Source organism: Ischnura elegans, chromosome X (genome assembly GCF_921293095.1).
Source record: "Ischnura elegans chromosome X, ioIscEleg1.1, whole genome shotgun sequence".
In the NCBI taxonomy this organism is placed as follows: domain Eukaryota; kingdom Metazoa; phylum Arthropoda; class Insecta; order Odonata; family Coenagrionidae; genus Ischnura; species Ischnura elegans.
This window is the reverse complement of record NC_060259.1, coordinates 95,072,441-95,088,661: the sequence shown is the minus strand read 5'-3', so window position 1 is coordinate 95,088,661 and position 16,221 is coordinate 95,072,441. Positions and strand designations below refer to the sequence as shown.

The 16,221-nt window shown below is 37.5% G+C and overlaps 1 protein-coding gene across 3 annotated transcripts in view; it reads left to right on the top strand.

Annotated features, from left to right (window-relative positions):
- LOC124171879 (inactive phospholipase C-like protein 2) overlaps positions 1–16,221 on the top strand; it is a 219,758-nt gene that overhangs the window by 171,299 nt on the left and 32,238 nt on the right. For all 3 annotated transcript variants that reach the window (XM_046551262.1, XM_046551263.1, XM_046551261.1), the window contains exons 4-7: positions 8,098–8,282; positions 8,665–8,777; positions 13,364–13,427; positions 15,422–15,515. In XM_046551262.1, the coding sequence (XP_046407218.1) occupies positions 8,098–8,282; positions 8,665–8,777; positions 13,364–13,427; positions 15,422–15,515 (456 nt within the window). The remainder of the gene's footprint in view (positions 1–8,097; positions 8,283–8,664; positions 8,778–13,363; positions 13,428–15,421; positions 15,516–16,221) is intronic.

Below are 16,221 nucleotides of genomic sequence, written 5' to 3'. Positions count from 1 at the left end.
CTAGGACCTTTTTTCCCCTGAATTCTGGTGCGGTAATTTGCATTTGCATTATCAAGTAGGTCCACACCTCCCATGTATTTACTATACTCCCCAATAACACGAATGGTATTTTCTTTTATTAACATAGAATAGTATGGCAAATAGTATTTTCTTTTTTCTTCTGAAACTTTTCCCTGTGCCAAATGGAAGCGAAAAACTTGCATTGCTGTCTAGAGGGACAATCTATTTATCATTCCATCGAACAATACTAAGACCTTGGGCTTTATCAAATGTTTGTTTTCATGTTCCTCTCGGTTTCACGTCGATGGTTTTATTATATTCTATCAGACACTCCTCCGTTATACGTATTTACTCGTATTTTCACGGATGGCTCCAGTGACAAATAATCCTTTTTCTTTCAAAACAATAAATAGTCTTCAAGATGAAAAGAAGTTATTGAAAAACATACGATGAATCGAGGGATCAGAGATAATCTTGAGAAATTCCAGAATAACACTAGCTTCCAAGCCTAAATTTCGATATAAGTAATTTTCTATCGCCTGGTTGAACCCTAAAACCGTCTGAATAACATAAGCACCAAAGTTAAAAGCAAAATCTAAAAGGCTTGTTTTAAAAGAACATTTATGCACTGTAGTGACCAAAGTAAGGTACCATTTTCTTATTATTTCAAAATTTATGCGCAAATATTCCGAATTGTAATAATTTTTCAAGTCGTCAAATTGAGGTCATAATTTACAAATCTGTCATTTTTGTCCAGACAGGTATTGTTTGAAAAGTGTAGATTATTTTTTATTAATCTAAATATGTTTTGGTTCAATCATTGCCGAACCATATCTACGCCTTATCGTCTTCATTCACCCAATATCCTGTTGTGGAATTCGGTGATATCGCTGAATCGTGAAGTAAGGAAGGACTAATTCGGATTAAAAGTACAAAGTTGTGTGTTCCATTCCACCCGAAATGCTTTCATGTAATTCATAAATAATCATTATTTGTTGCAATTCAATCTGTTGTGATAAAAATGTCAATTAAAAACTGGAAAATACGTTATCTTCTGCAAAAAATATTCACTTTGACTCATTTCTTTCAAGCCGTAATGCATCTCTATTTTATGTTGGATTTAGGTAAAATAATGCAGCATCTCATTGGAAATATAATATCTAAGAATTTTAATTATCAAATATGACGATATCTGTCAAATACGAGGCATAAAAATGCGTAGGATTATATCTGACAGTAAAAACGGAACATTCCTACGAGACGGAAATATGTAGTAATGCGGGTTGCATAACTGCCTATAGATATCGGATTCGGCCAACGTTGCGAAAACGCAACATTATTTTCCGGATCTGATTTTCGCTTAATGTTGACTCCCTGACGAAATATAAGCTTTAATATCTGTTAATTGAAATTTCTACTTCCACATGGACGAATAAAAAATTTAATAAAGGGAATAGTTACTCTTAGGAAAAATTATTTATCTTGCTTAACAGGAGACTCGAAAATTGACACATTTTGAGTATTTTTATAAATATCGAAATACTTATTAAATGTCATTATAATCTCACTAAAAATCAGTTTAAACTTATTTTTATCGAAAAAAGGGAATTCTAAACGAATAAAATTCAATTGAAACATTTTTTTTGCATTTCTCAATAATGTTGCGTTTTCGCAACGTTGGCCGTAAATGGGTTAGGCTATGCGTCATATACGTCAATTTAATAGTTTCCATTGATTTAGCAGTTTATATCACGAATGCTAATAATAACCACTAGGTCATATAAATATAGTGAAGAGAAAATACGAGTAAACTACAAACACATAAAACCAATGCCATGACATTGTCGTTCCAATACCCGAGAATTTTCCACTCATGCGTCACTTATCGCTCCTTGTGCTTCTACATGTTTGATACAAAAATTTTGATGACCAACTGTTTCTGAGCAAAGATTGTTCCTTCTTGCACTGCAAAAGAATATCGCAATTACACGTGCAAACGTTAAGTAGCATTATTTCGAGAAGATTTTCAACAAAATTAATGGGAAGATGGAGAAAATTATTTTTGAGAATGAAGTCATTTCGCTCAGATTGACCAAAGCAATTATTTTAGGCTCACAATATTCTTCAAACGATATTGACACAAAACTCTACAGTCGTGCCATTCCCACGACAACTAAATTAATATTTAAATGGTTTTATGAATCCACGTATTACATGCCAATAGCCAACCTTGCACTATTGCAAGCGAGGGCGATTCATTATAACTTGACCACCATAATGATAAAATAGCCTACGTAGTTCCTTCTCTCAATATTAAAGTCATATACTATTATTGTTTTTGTTATGACTTCCTCCGTGGACTTCGGGGACATGGCTACACTTTTTCAAAATTCAAAACAAATTCACAGCCTTGACTACCAGCACTGAAATTAAATGCGTATATAAGGCCAAAGTCACACAAATGAAAGCAGAATGAGATCGTGAACACATTCATTCATTGGAGGAGCAAGAATTTTATTAATATCCATCATGAAAACCTTACATTGCATTTTAAAACAATAATATCCAATTATCCGACGGCATGCATCCATGTAGCACTAAACTCTTCTCACACAATCACTTCACAACAAAGATCGTTGCTGAAAATGCACGGGAAAGTTAATCATAAATGTATAGACACTTTCAAAAAATAAGACATCCATCTCTGTGCAGTGGATATATTGGCATTGGTAATCACTTCAACGCATACATTTCTACCGTCACTACAACACACTGTCTCTCGCAACATCAATAATAATAGCTGAATCCGAGTTTTGTCTACACACACACTAGCAATAACCTCTTGCAAAATAAGGGTTCACGTCAAATAAAATGATTAAAAATAACATTTTTCTTCTCCAAACAATGAAATCAACTTTTTAACTCGATCGATAGTTCACTCCGAAATATACATGTTTAGTCACGAAATTCATCACTCATTCCCACTACTTTGTTAATAATACAATAATTGAAGGCTTCAAATAATTTTCGCAGCATTCGTGACCTCATCAAAGAAAATAATCACGGAAAACGACAACAATAGTCAACATCTTTCTTGCTTACCAATCCATCGCTGGCCGTGCCAAAAAATACTGATGGGATAGAACAAAGGATTAGCGACATTCGCCACTTGGTTCACGGCGGTTCATATGAGTTCACTATGTATTATGATGGTGGCTAGCTGAAGCGCGGGGTCCCGATGGCGCGCTTCATGAAGCTACCGTGGTACCTAGTTTGAAGCTACGGAAGTACCTTCACAGCCGATAGAAAATACGGATGGATGGATCCAAATAAGCTACCGGTATCATCTGCTAGCTCTTTCGCCGGTGCTTCAGCGTTAGAGAATACAAGTGGGAGCTAGTAGCTTAATTAAGTATCCTCTCGCCAGAAAGCTACCGCGCTTCGAGGTACAGAATAGACCCCCGATGGTTACTTTGGAAAGTGTTGAGGTCTTTGGAAAGACGTTAAATATTTACCTTTTTGCTGTGCTATAGTTTTATGCTTGTGAGCAATGAGAAGAATAATGTCAAGGTCATAGCTAGATATATGTTAGCAGGGTTCATCTGCACAAGAGACATGGTACATTTTGGGGAGTCAAATAGGAGAGGGTATACTTTTGACCGCAATTCCCAAACATTGCAAGGGGGTTTGAACTGCTTAACCTCTACCCTGCAGCTAGCTGTGGTCTCATAGAATTGAACCATGCACATGATGACAAGAGATAGTCACCTCATGCTAAGATAAATAGTTAGCCCAGAAATTCTTTCATTGAGTATGCTAATTGTAATGTATAAAATCCCTCCATGTTTCGCGAACAGCAGCAAAAATATCTTGGTCATAACTTGGTCAGTAAATCTCTGATTAACTACCTTTTGTCAAAAAGTTTTCCCAGACTGAGAATATAAACCAACACTTTGGGTAGCTGACTTCCATTCCAGATGCAGTACAATCTTTGTAAGTAATCCTTGCAGTACTCTTCCCTGATAAAAATAAACTCCTTCATGGTGGGTGGGCCTTAAGTTGTTGCTTATTTTTATTTTTTCTCGGATTTATGGTTTAAAATATGCTGTGGGTTGCATAATGGATATCCTAATAATTTCAGCTCGATTTTTTAAACATTTATAGGTCGTTCAAAGAGCATAAATGCAATAACATTTGAGTTTCCCGATTTTTTAAAATAACATCATAAGTACAAGAGTAACGCATTAATTTACATTCCTTTAGTTCCAAAATTCGCTCAATTTTTACGTCCGATCAACACTTTTCCAGGAATTCAATACTTTTCTACGACCTACAGCCGCGCGTCACACCCCTGACGGCGATCTAGTCGCTCGCCGATCACAGTCAACTAATAGGTCCTGCGCCCCTCACTGCCTTACGCCCTTCCCTAACGAGAGTCGGCGGAAGAAGCGAGGAGTTACTTAAAAAATTGCATTGGTATACATTGTAATAAATTCGGGAGACTGTTTCGTTGCCATTAAGCAGAATAGATGGAACCATTAAGAATGATGTTTAGAGACAAATATGTATATGTCTTCTTACCAAAGTTTGCGTGTTTCACACCTCCTTTAACCCCATCGCAGTCGGATTTCGAATGGTGTGGAGTAAAATTTCGGAATCGAAACGCTATTGATAAAAGAAATGTTGTTTAACGCGCGCAAGTCTAGTGAAGTATTCCCAATCGGAGTCCCAAAAACTATAGTCGCTTCTTTCGCGAAAAATAAGCTGCCTTAGATTCGGGAAGTTCTGCAAGTGTTCTATCACCACCACTTAACCCTGAAACAAGGAGTGTGCAAATACGGCACTAACGATGAAGTCCGTGGTCCTATTCCAGTCTATTATGTCCATAATTCAAATTATTCAAAATATAAGTGGAATATATTAAATAGAGGCACTGTGCAGTGAGCTGTTGGAATTCAAGTTAAAGTTTTGACGCGACAGCTAAAGAATAACATGGAATTGAAGGCAAAATTGGATCAGTTGTTTGATATTGCCTACGTAAATGCTCTAGAAGTGGATACTCAAAATGATGTAGATAGTGTTCTTGAAAATATAGAGGCGACCGGGACGACCCGGTAGTATATGTACCTACTTCAAAAGATGCTAAGCTAGCACTAGCTAAGCTAGCAGAGAGAGTTTTCAAAACGCTTTTCTTTCTGAAAAACTTTTATACAATAAGTTTTAAATTTCTGATAGCACCAACGAAACTAATCACCCACATCATAGTCAAATACGCATAATATGAAATGCATTGTAAATTGGCTCGTTGGGGTGGACTTGGTTTACCGGGACAGCTATTACGCGCCTTTGGCTCGCCAAATAATGAGATCCTTTATCTAGTAGCACTTGCAGAGAGAGAGAAGGCAGAGAAGTCGGCGCGTCGAGTGGAGAGGAAGAGAAGATATGACGAGTATCGCAGCAAGTCTGAATTAAAGAGTAAACAGGAAACTAAGTAGGCCTTGTAAAACTAAATATCTATCGATTTCCTTTTCATGCAGAGACTTCGAGGGTTCTGGGCGAACCCTCACCAGGGTTACAACGCACCGGGGCCAGGAACCAAGCACGAAGCTTATACGCCCGCGCACCCGGGGAGGGGGAAGAAAGGAAGGAAAAAGGATGGAGACGCCGTCGCGATCGGAGCCCGCCGACGCCTCCAGGGAAAGGAAAGGGTTGGAAGGGAGGGAAAGAGGGATAAAACACTCCAGTGCTATGGAAGCAAAGGAGGCCCAATCTAGCGAAACCAAGCGATGCTATTTCTCTGCCACCATCCCGGGGAGATTTTTCTATAAGGAAGAAAAATCCCAATATAGTCTGAATTAAAGAGTAAACAGGAAACTAAGTAGGCCTTGTAAAACTAAATATCTATCGATTTCCTTTTCATGCAATGTGTTCGGGGGTCCCAGGGCGGGCCCCGCGGGGATACAACTCGAGGACCGGGAACCAAGTCTGAGACTTATACGCCCGGGCCTCTCGAGAGGGGGAGGACAGACAGGAATAAAGGATTGGAGGCATCGCCGCGATGAGAGCCCGACGACGCCTCAGGGAAAGGACGGGGAAGGAAGGACAAATTCCTTTTCATGCAATGAAATTGTTGTTAATGATAATTATTATTTTAGGAAATGACGATATTTTAATCCTAAGCAGTGAGGATGTTTCTGAAATGATACGCCAACGGACTCGTCAAGTAAAAAACATATTGGTAGGAAAATCCTCATTACACACCAACTTGCTAGGAGCGGTAAGGCTGGAAAACTATGTTGCAGTAACAGGGGTTACTGGGTACTAAAGGAAATATTTACTCATTCGTTGAATCAAGTAATTTAAATATTATTTTGCATATTACGTCATTACATGGTTCTATAAATCTCATGGCCGATTGATGAAAAAAAACAACATTACAGATTCCAGAACTGCCAGTGGGCGGGCCACTGCTCAGATTATTCATGACTGCGTTGAGGAGTGGAAATTAGCTAAAATAACTAAAGCATTTTCAATTGATTCTACAAGCGTAAATAGAGGTAACTAACTGTTTTTTATCTTAGGTTCTCAGTCTATAATATTTTTTTAGGATCTTTAACCTGAAAATTTCTTTTTTTATCTTATATTAGGTTCGGAGAACAGTGCTGTATTTATTTTAAAGGACTACAGCAAATAGACAGTATGAAAAACGTCAGCATAGTATTTGACTCCGCCCTTCTTCCGCCGACTTTCGTTAGGGAAGGCGCGAGGGGAGTACGGCGATGACGGTCGCTGACCGTGAATGCGGCCTGCGAGCGACCACCCCGCCGTCATGGGTGTGACGCGCGTTCTGTAGCTCGCGGAAAAGTATTGTATTCCTGGAAAGGTGTTGAGCGGACATAAAAATGGAGCGAATTTTGGCCCTAAACAACTGCAAAATTCTGCGTTACCCCATAAAATGATGTTATTTAAAAAAAACGGGAAAATTAAATGCTATTGCATTTATGCTCTTTGAGCGACCTCTTAATGTTAAACAATCGAGCTGAAATTTTTAGGGTATCCATTCTGCACTCCATAGCATATTTTAAAGAGGTATAATCACAAATCCATGAAAAAATATAAAATAAGCAACACCCTAGTGGGCCTACCCTCCATTGAGGGTAAGGTAAAGGTAGGACCCTTCCTCTACCCTTCAGCAAGGGTATTTTAGAATATCGGAGGGTAGACCTTCCTGTAGGGTAGGGGAAGAATAGAGGAAGGGTAGGGCTACCTTCAATGGCCCTTCCTCTACTCTTCAGAAAGGTTGCTATTGCTTTCATTATTTGGTATGTAGTTGTGAGCTTGTTCTTATATTCTATTCTTGCATAATTTTTACCATGTGTTGGTTACATGAAGGCGACAAAGTATATCACAGAAAGAAAACTTAGTAATCTGAGGAAATTTTTATTATTTAAGTGGGGTCATGCACTTTGCTAACATATTATTTTCAGTGACCGTTTACTACAAAATATACTCTTGATTCCTATATCAATATTATCGTGAGTATTTTGGGTAATTGTATTGGTTTTGTGCACATTTCAAGTAATCCACAGTTTTTCTTAATTCGCTATGCCACAGTTGTGTGTGAGTGTTGGATTAAAGATATTGAACTGTACATATTTTCAATGGTGTTAATCAACCACTGGTTACCATCTTAAGACCACCAATAATATAACTGGAAATATGTTATATTAATTTTATGGATATAAAATAATTTTTAGTATTGGAGTAATTGGAATGGAAATAAGGCCCAAGGGTTCATTTCCCTCCCAATAAATCATTTTGGTTGCAGGCCAGAATGTTAATTCCTTTCACTGAAAAGATCCACTATTTACTATAAGTTGCTATTTTTATTTAGTATTTATCTCTTGGGAAAAGGTTGCTAGGTCAATGCATGGACCTAGATAGATGGACCCTTTGTCTAGCGTGCTAAGTAATTCTCATAAAATTGAAAATAAGAAATAGGCACTGGCTAAGTCATGAATTTTAAATAATCTAGTACTTATCTAGCACAAAGCCATTTTGCATTTATAACTGTTTTAACTGTGTTCTTTTACGTAGCTCACTTTTATGGTTCTCCGGATGCCATTGAAGAGAAGCAGGCATTAAGGGAAAGATGGCTTCAAGAAGTTTTTGAGGAAGCAGCGGCTGATAATTCAGGTTGTCTTGATGAGCGAACAGCCATTGAATTACTTCAGAAGCTGAGTGGTCAGATGACGACTCATCGTATACGGCAGAAGTTAGCTGTGAGTAGTAGAGAAGATTAGCTGCTAGCCTAAATTATTTCTTTAAATAAATAATCAAGAGCAAGTTGTAGTTTTTACAGAGGTATTCTTTCAGCTATCTTCAATGGCCCTCTCTTATCGAATAGCCACTGTGAACCATCTTTTCCTACCTTAACACATCCTAACTTATTTTATTTTACTTCACATATTACCATATTCATGTTCATTAAAATTCATGCTAATGTTTGGATATTGTAACATATAGGTGTATTAAATTATATTTTACAAGTCAGCATAGAAGTCAGTCTTGATACTTGATGCTCCTTTTATCTGTATTATCTAATTTTTAAACCATATTTTTATTCACCTGACAAAGAAAATTTATTTTCTTTTTTTTACACAGGAGTTTGATCAAATGAAGAATGATGGGAAACGTGGAAGAATAGAGAGCAAGGAGTTTATAGATATGTTTAAAGAGATAGCTACGAGACCAGAAGTTTACTTTTTACTTATTAGGTGAAGTATTTTGCATGAAAGTTTATATTATTTCTTAAGAAATAAAAAGAGTGCAAGTAAATAAAAACTTTTTTCAAAGCAGTGGACTCTAATTAGCACATTTTGGAAGGGACCTGAAAAATTGTTAGTGTTCACCAAATAATCATGCAAATTCAGCTAGGCCCTCTCAGGTAGTTATAAATTATGCTTATGGTGTGCACATCTTTCCAAAATATGAAAAATGTAGTACAATAGGATTGCGATAAGCTGCATTATCAGTGGCAAAATGTGACATTCAAGATAAGTCATCACATGCATAGTGGGTGGCCTGTTTCCAGGGTCCCCTTTATTTCATGAAACTTAACTTGCGTGGATGAAATAATTTGATAAAATTCGTGATAATGATGATGAAAATGGTAACATTTGTGAGGTCATTGTTGCGGGCCCCAAAACCAAAGGCCCCAGTTAACCTCAGGAAGCCTTGGGTTCTTTCATCCCCTTCCCTAAGACCCTGAATGTGAACTGTAAAACATACCCTGACTGTGAACTGAAAGAACTCGTGAGACCCCTGCAGTGGTTACAGCTGGTGTATCTTTCCTATCGCACTTTCGAACTCTCTGAAATTGAGACAATCAAGATTAATTGGGGATGGTGCCCCCTCTCCTTTTTCGGTTTGGTTTTCTTATTTTAAGTGTACACCATTTGCTTCGCCGCTTCACACTCTTTTTTGCCCCCAGGAGCCCTTTGGCCACGTTGCCTCTTGGGCCCTTAGGTAATTATGCCGCAATCCTAAATTCATGTGTTGTTCACAGGGAAAACACGCATAAAAAATATACCCTCTTAACATTTCGCGTGTAGCTGGTCGAGGAAATATTTTTGAAATATGCAACTCCATATGGACAGTTTAGATATGGCCGTCACTCCTTAGACAATTTAGTTCCAAGACTCACACAAAGACATTCCCTAAGGAGAATTCCAAATGACCCAAAGGAGGTGTGCATTTTGTGCCAAGCATGGGAAATGAAGAGACAGCGTGTACTGGTGTGAACAATGTGCAGTGGGCTTGTGCTTAGATTGCTTCAAATCATGTCACATACATCAGAATTACTGAGTTAGAATCATTTTAATTTGTATGCATTGGCGTTTGAAATAGCGGAGCGTGAGTACCTACATGAAATGATTCGGTAATAATAGAACAAAGTCAAATAAACGAGGGAAGTGATGAAATTTCAAGTAGGCAAAACGGGTAATCCTATCGAAAACATCCAATCGATTATGAAATTTTCAACCCCAAATCACTAAAAAACATCATGTTATTATATTTAAAAAAATTCATGGAATGTTAGAGATCTCGCAGCTTAATCGAATTAAAACCTAAATCTTCATAAACTGAAAATGTATTCAATAGTTTAGAGAACGAGATTCATAAAACAATAAATATTTATTCAAACGGCTTGAAAAATTGTAATATAGTAGCGCATTATATTATGCAAGTTTACAAAAATTTTCAAAAACAATTATCGAATATTATGAAAGTTATAAATTATTGAATGATTGAATTATTCAATGAATGCTTGTTTACGCTAGCAAGTTGACCAGAAAACACAACGTTTCCATAATTTTGACTTCTCATACTTTACATAGGATAGGCAAAAGATTTGTACTATTCTTGTTAATGCGAAATAAAGGTAAGTACTAATCATGAAATTAAAAATGCACGAGTTTTTTTAGTTATATAAAGTAAACTGTCTATACAACGATCCTCATACAGCTAAAGTTTAAAGGAAACCTCCCCACTTCGAAGTCATTGGCCCGGTCCCGGACCCGTCCAATGGGCAATGCACGCAAAAAAAACTCCCTTAACGAACCTTTCCAAGTACGAAAACTCTCTACAACGAAGTCTGCGCTTGGGCCGAAAACATAGAAAGTGCCCCTCTAAAACGACTTAGTGAGAAAAACGAAATAATTTGCAATCAAAAGTAATTTTTTCCATCGATATTTACGTAATAAGCAGGAAGTAGAACTGCAGCGGAGGGTACCGCGACTTAAACATTCCTCTACGAGTTTCGAAGGGCTCCCATCCAAGATCTACAGAAAGGAGGGTTTAGAGGAAACTTGACGCTCTAGCTCGGTGAACGCCGCAGACAACTCGGACGAATCACACCGTAAGAAACGTGGCGGGGAAGCCTGAGCTCTATCTATTGCTTCGCTCCGCGCGGCTCCGTCAAATGCTCCGCTCTGCATTACTGGATGTACGGCGACTACGTGTGGATACAAATATTACCTGGCGCACTCGCGGATGGTATTGCGTTTCAGCACAGAAGAACGGGTGTGCCAACAAAATGCCAGTCGTATTCAGTTTCTATAAAGGCATCATCATCTGCAATTGCCACTGTGACCTCAGTGCATAATCAAATGCCATGTTTTACACGTGCTAACTATCTCGCTCCACCTAACTTCCATCGTCATTTATGGATACATAATACTGGTCACGCACAAACTTATTTACAAGTATTTCAATAAGATTCGAGCAATGCGTTTTATTTCTTAAGGTTAAACGGGCCACATGTGCGCTTTCAAGAAAAATTGATACATGAAACTACCAATCCATATCGACTTAAATAGTTGCACTCCAAGTATAATAGTGACTAGAAACTCAGGAAAATTATGAATTACTCTATAAATACGTAATCCACAGGCATCAGCAGTAGTTGATGAATCAAAGGTGCATGATTGTATCTTTCAAGTTTTCCATTCAGGGAGGTTAAGAATATACTACATAGTGATTTGCTCCCATGCTGAGCAAGAGCTCTAAGAGCTCATTGCCACCAAACGCATCCATTCACTCCAACATTCTCTAAGTGGCAAATCACCTCTGTCCTCTTTTCTTACTACAATGCCCTCTACATTCATGTTGAATGAACAAACTTGGTGGTTTGCACTGGTGCAGGCAGGGAATAAATGTGTGACGGAAGTGGTAGGGAAAAGAGTGAGTAAGATAGGAGCAGCCGTGGGAAGGAGAACTTTTTGGGGCTTAAGTGCTCCCCTCCACTCTTTTTAGACAATTCCCTCTTTAGCTTTAAGTAGTAGAATTGAGTGTTTGGGTGCGTCGACGACTGGGTCATTCTCCACCACAGCTCAATCACTTAAGATTCAAATCTTTCATTCAAACGGTTGTATATGCGTAATTCATTAACTTAAAATAAGTAGGAACTTTTATATTTTGCTAAATAGACTGATTTACTTGATAAATAATATTATATTATTCAAATTAGTAGGGTGGCCTCCTGGAAGGGATTCATAGTCCCCCCTTATATTGAACCGTGTCCGCGCGTCAAGGTATTTGTCGCAATCTGTCCGGATATGTGGGATACTGAAGAAAATTTAGAAGACCATGGAGTCTTCGTGAATAGAACCATCTGTTTAATTTGCCATCATCATTTATGGTATTTCAATAGAGGAGCAAACCTCTGGTGACTGTCTGTATATTTTTTTGACTCAGTACGTATGTAAAAAGCTCAATTAAAAAGAGAATTGGAATTCTTACAGTGTACATAAATCAATGCAATAGTAATGTAAACATTATTGTGTTTCACACTCACTCACCAAATAATAAATTGAGGCAATTTGGTTGACAGAAAATAAAATGTATAACGACTGCATACATTAGTTTGTGCATTAGTAAATAAATATGTACAAGATATGCAAGATACAAGAGAGTATACTCCATGTACATACTGAAAGGAAACTTGAATGACTATAGTTTTAGCCAAAATTAGCAAAGCCATTAATGAATATGAAAGCTGTATAGCTGAATCGGCCATCCCTGGTCCAGTGGATCATGGGCAAGTTCATTTGTAAGTCTCATCTTGTAGTTGATGTCTAGAGATGGGAATGAGCTCAGTAGCCTCCTGCCAAAGGGAAGAGGGAAAGTGGAGGAACGTAGCATTGGTGCTCACTGCAGCATGGGAGTATGTTAGAAGCCTAACATTTCAGTGAGGCCCTCCTGGCACAGTCCCCAAGAATATGCAATGTGTAATGGTCCACTGCTGTGCCGTGGCACCACTAATTTCTGTAAAATATCATTTCTTCTCTATTTACTGACTAGCAACTGTGACAAAACAAAGAAAAGTTGTCAATTTGATGTCAAATCAGGCAGAGATAGAATGTATCTCAAGTTAAGAAGTAGCATTATGAATTATAATGAAGATATTGATGAGAAAAAGAGAAATTTCTCATGAGTAGCTTGACAAGAGTATACATATTAACTGTTAATGCTCATGTTTATAATGCTCACTAACAACCTCAAAGATGACATATGTAATACAAGTAAACTAGGGCCTTTAGCTGCCAAATTATAGTTTTACAGCTGTTTCTGATCACTGTTAATCAATCCACAGCCTGTACAAAGTCTTATCATACTTACTGTGCATTTTATGCTGTATTCTGATGAAGTACCTTTCTAACTTGATTTTAAGAAGCATTTTCACATAATCCTAGTCAAATTTGAGAGCCTTTTACATTTTAATGACCTGATTTACCTTTTTGGGTTCATTAGTGATATATGTATTATGCATAATTGAATGAAATATTTACTTTTTTCCCAGGTTTGCAAATAAAGACTACCTTACGCTTGAAGACTTACAACTGTTCCTGGAAGGTGAACAAGGGGTAAGTAGAAAAATAGGATCATCAAATTGAAAATGTTAACATTATTAAAGCCCTAATAAATGCCTACAAGTGTACTTATTTTTTAATTCTTTCGTTCCTTAAGTCCATGATCATAGCCTATTCTTCTATTTATACCATATTTACATTTCCTTCAATGCATGAAATATAGATCTCTAGTGTTAAAGAACCAAATTAATTTCTTAGCTTGTTCCAAACATTACTATGGTTAAGTAAACAGTAATTGCCTTAGCATACTGATGCAGGGATTCCAATAGTGATCAGCTCTAACTCAAAAACATGAGTATTACGTGAAACAAATTTTTAAAAGATCGTACTCTCATGTCTTTTTAAGTGAATGGCCATATAATTGCATTTTTATGAAAACCTGGGATTGCGATTTTTTTGTAAACAATATCTCACATCAAGATGTTTAAGTAATAAAGTAAGAACTTGAAATTAAATCCAGCTACTAAAGATTAATTTTATACATAATTTGTAAGCTATGTATGTATAGTGGGAGAAGGTTTGCTGTAATGTTTATGTTTAAGAAATAAAAGTACATATCTTCAGTATGATAATATATCCTACTATGAGAATATATCCAAATCTATAACACAAAAAGTATGGAAATACAGTGGAAGCTTGGGTTCACATGTGCTCATAATCCCTGGCAAATGGCTCACTATATTAAGCACTCATTATACCCAAAGGTTGAAGAATGAAGCCTCTCAATCCCATCGTCACTTTTACTCACCGCTTTTATTTCGTTTCATTACTGTTTCAAAGAGGCTTGAGATCTGCATTCCCCTTATCTTACATCTTTGTGTATAATTTTGCACATGAAATATCGCTAAATAATCATTTCCATTCACCAAGCATCCTTGGCTGTGTGTCACATAATGCGTAGCAAGGTGATCATGGATCTGGGATTGTCCGGGAAAGGTAAGATGCATCAAATTTCTGTACGATGGCAGAAACAATTTCACAGACACCACTCCAAGCCGTCACATCATACAAAGTTGTTTGAGACGCAGTTGTTGTGGAGGGTGGCCCCATGAGCATGCAGCAAAATTGTGGCATCCACCCACGAAATTTGGAAACAATAATTATAGAGCTCTCGAGAATGCAAGGAACATGAGATGCCATTTTGCATCAAACAGCTACAGCAGATATTTCCGATAGTTCGTTTTCCAATCATGTACCCAGCACAAATCTGGCAAAAAGCAGAGTTAACTCTGCCCCTGACCCACACCATTGCTGTTACCTGATAGGCTAGATGCTTCTCCCCCTTCCACATATTCCACTCCAAGCATTCAGGTTTAAGAAAATTAACTACATACATACACACAAAACAATGCTATCCAACCAAATATGCCGGGGAAGGGAAATATTTGGTGAGTGAATTGTCTTTGCCTCTCGTCGAATTTTTTTGCACCTGAGAGGGAGCTTTGGAATCTCCTAGAATTTATACAGCATGATTTAATGATTGATGAACAAGAATTTTGCTTCAAGAAATTAGAAGTAGAAAGCAAAACTAATTTCCAAGAGATAAGGTGATATAGTGAGCATCACGGCCTTGATGGGAACAAGGTGACAGATGAGCATGCTTGTACTCAGTCCCATTTACGGTCAACTTAACTACTTATGCAGTGCACTGAAGAGATGTCTTTAAATACTGAATGTATACAGTGGCAAGAACTTCTTGGCCTTGCTCTATCCCTATTTTTTTAAAGATATCAATAGCCTTCAGATACACTGCCAATCACTTCTTATAATGCAATCCTCGCTATATGCAGTACTTGCTAAAACGAACTTCCACTGCTCTCTCAAAAAGTGTCTTCTAAGTTCCGAAATACCACTATGAACCATACAGATCTTGAATTCCATTTCTCACTCCTCAAGATACTGGGATTATAACATTTATTCCCCAATAGTACATTAAAATGTTGAAATCACTAATATGTACTTTGATATTGATACATTTTGCCTTTCAGATGTCTGATCTCACTCCAGAAAAATGTATGGAAATAGTGGAGCAGTATGAGCCTACACCAGAGGCTAGAGGAAAGGGCCAGCTATTGATTGATGGTAATAATGAAAAACTATCATTTGCATATTGATTAACTGTCCGGCAACCAAATTCCTACTCTTTTACCCTATAAAAATTGGATCTATTTCTGTCTCCTGGATGCTTGAAGTACGAGCTGGTAGACTCCAGGCATTGTGTCTAAAATTACTGTGGCCATCTCCTAGTTTTCTTTCATGAAACTCCTTTGTTCCTATTCACTCTGTTTTGATCAGAAACTCCACAATTGGATGTAATGATATCATTTGCCAAAACTTGATTTAAATACCAAATGATATCCTAGAAAATTGTCTCTCTACATACACCTCGATCATATAATATTCCATTAGTGAGAGATATTGGCAATTTAAAAGTCCCTTTTCTAAATGCATATCCCAGTGAAAAAGGGGTGGATCAAATTTGGCGGAGTGTCATGACCTACGTCCGCAGTGCACGGAGTTCCCCGCCAGGGGAGAAGGGCAGTTTTAGAGATGTAGTAGTTCTCTCTACAATAAATACAACTCAAACTTCTCTCACGTTTGAGGTTTGTAGCCATGCATTTGCATGCACTCTCTCTTTATTCCTTTGCAAGGATGCAAAAACTATTCACCTAAAAAAAATTAAATACTATTTTTAATAAAATTTGAGGTGGGGGGGTCATGACCCTCCCTAAATCCACCCTGTCAGTGAAACTTTTTGGGTATTCTTAACTCTATCATTGAGTGGAAA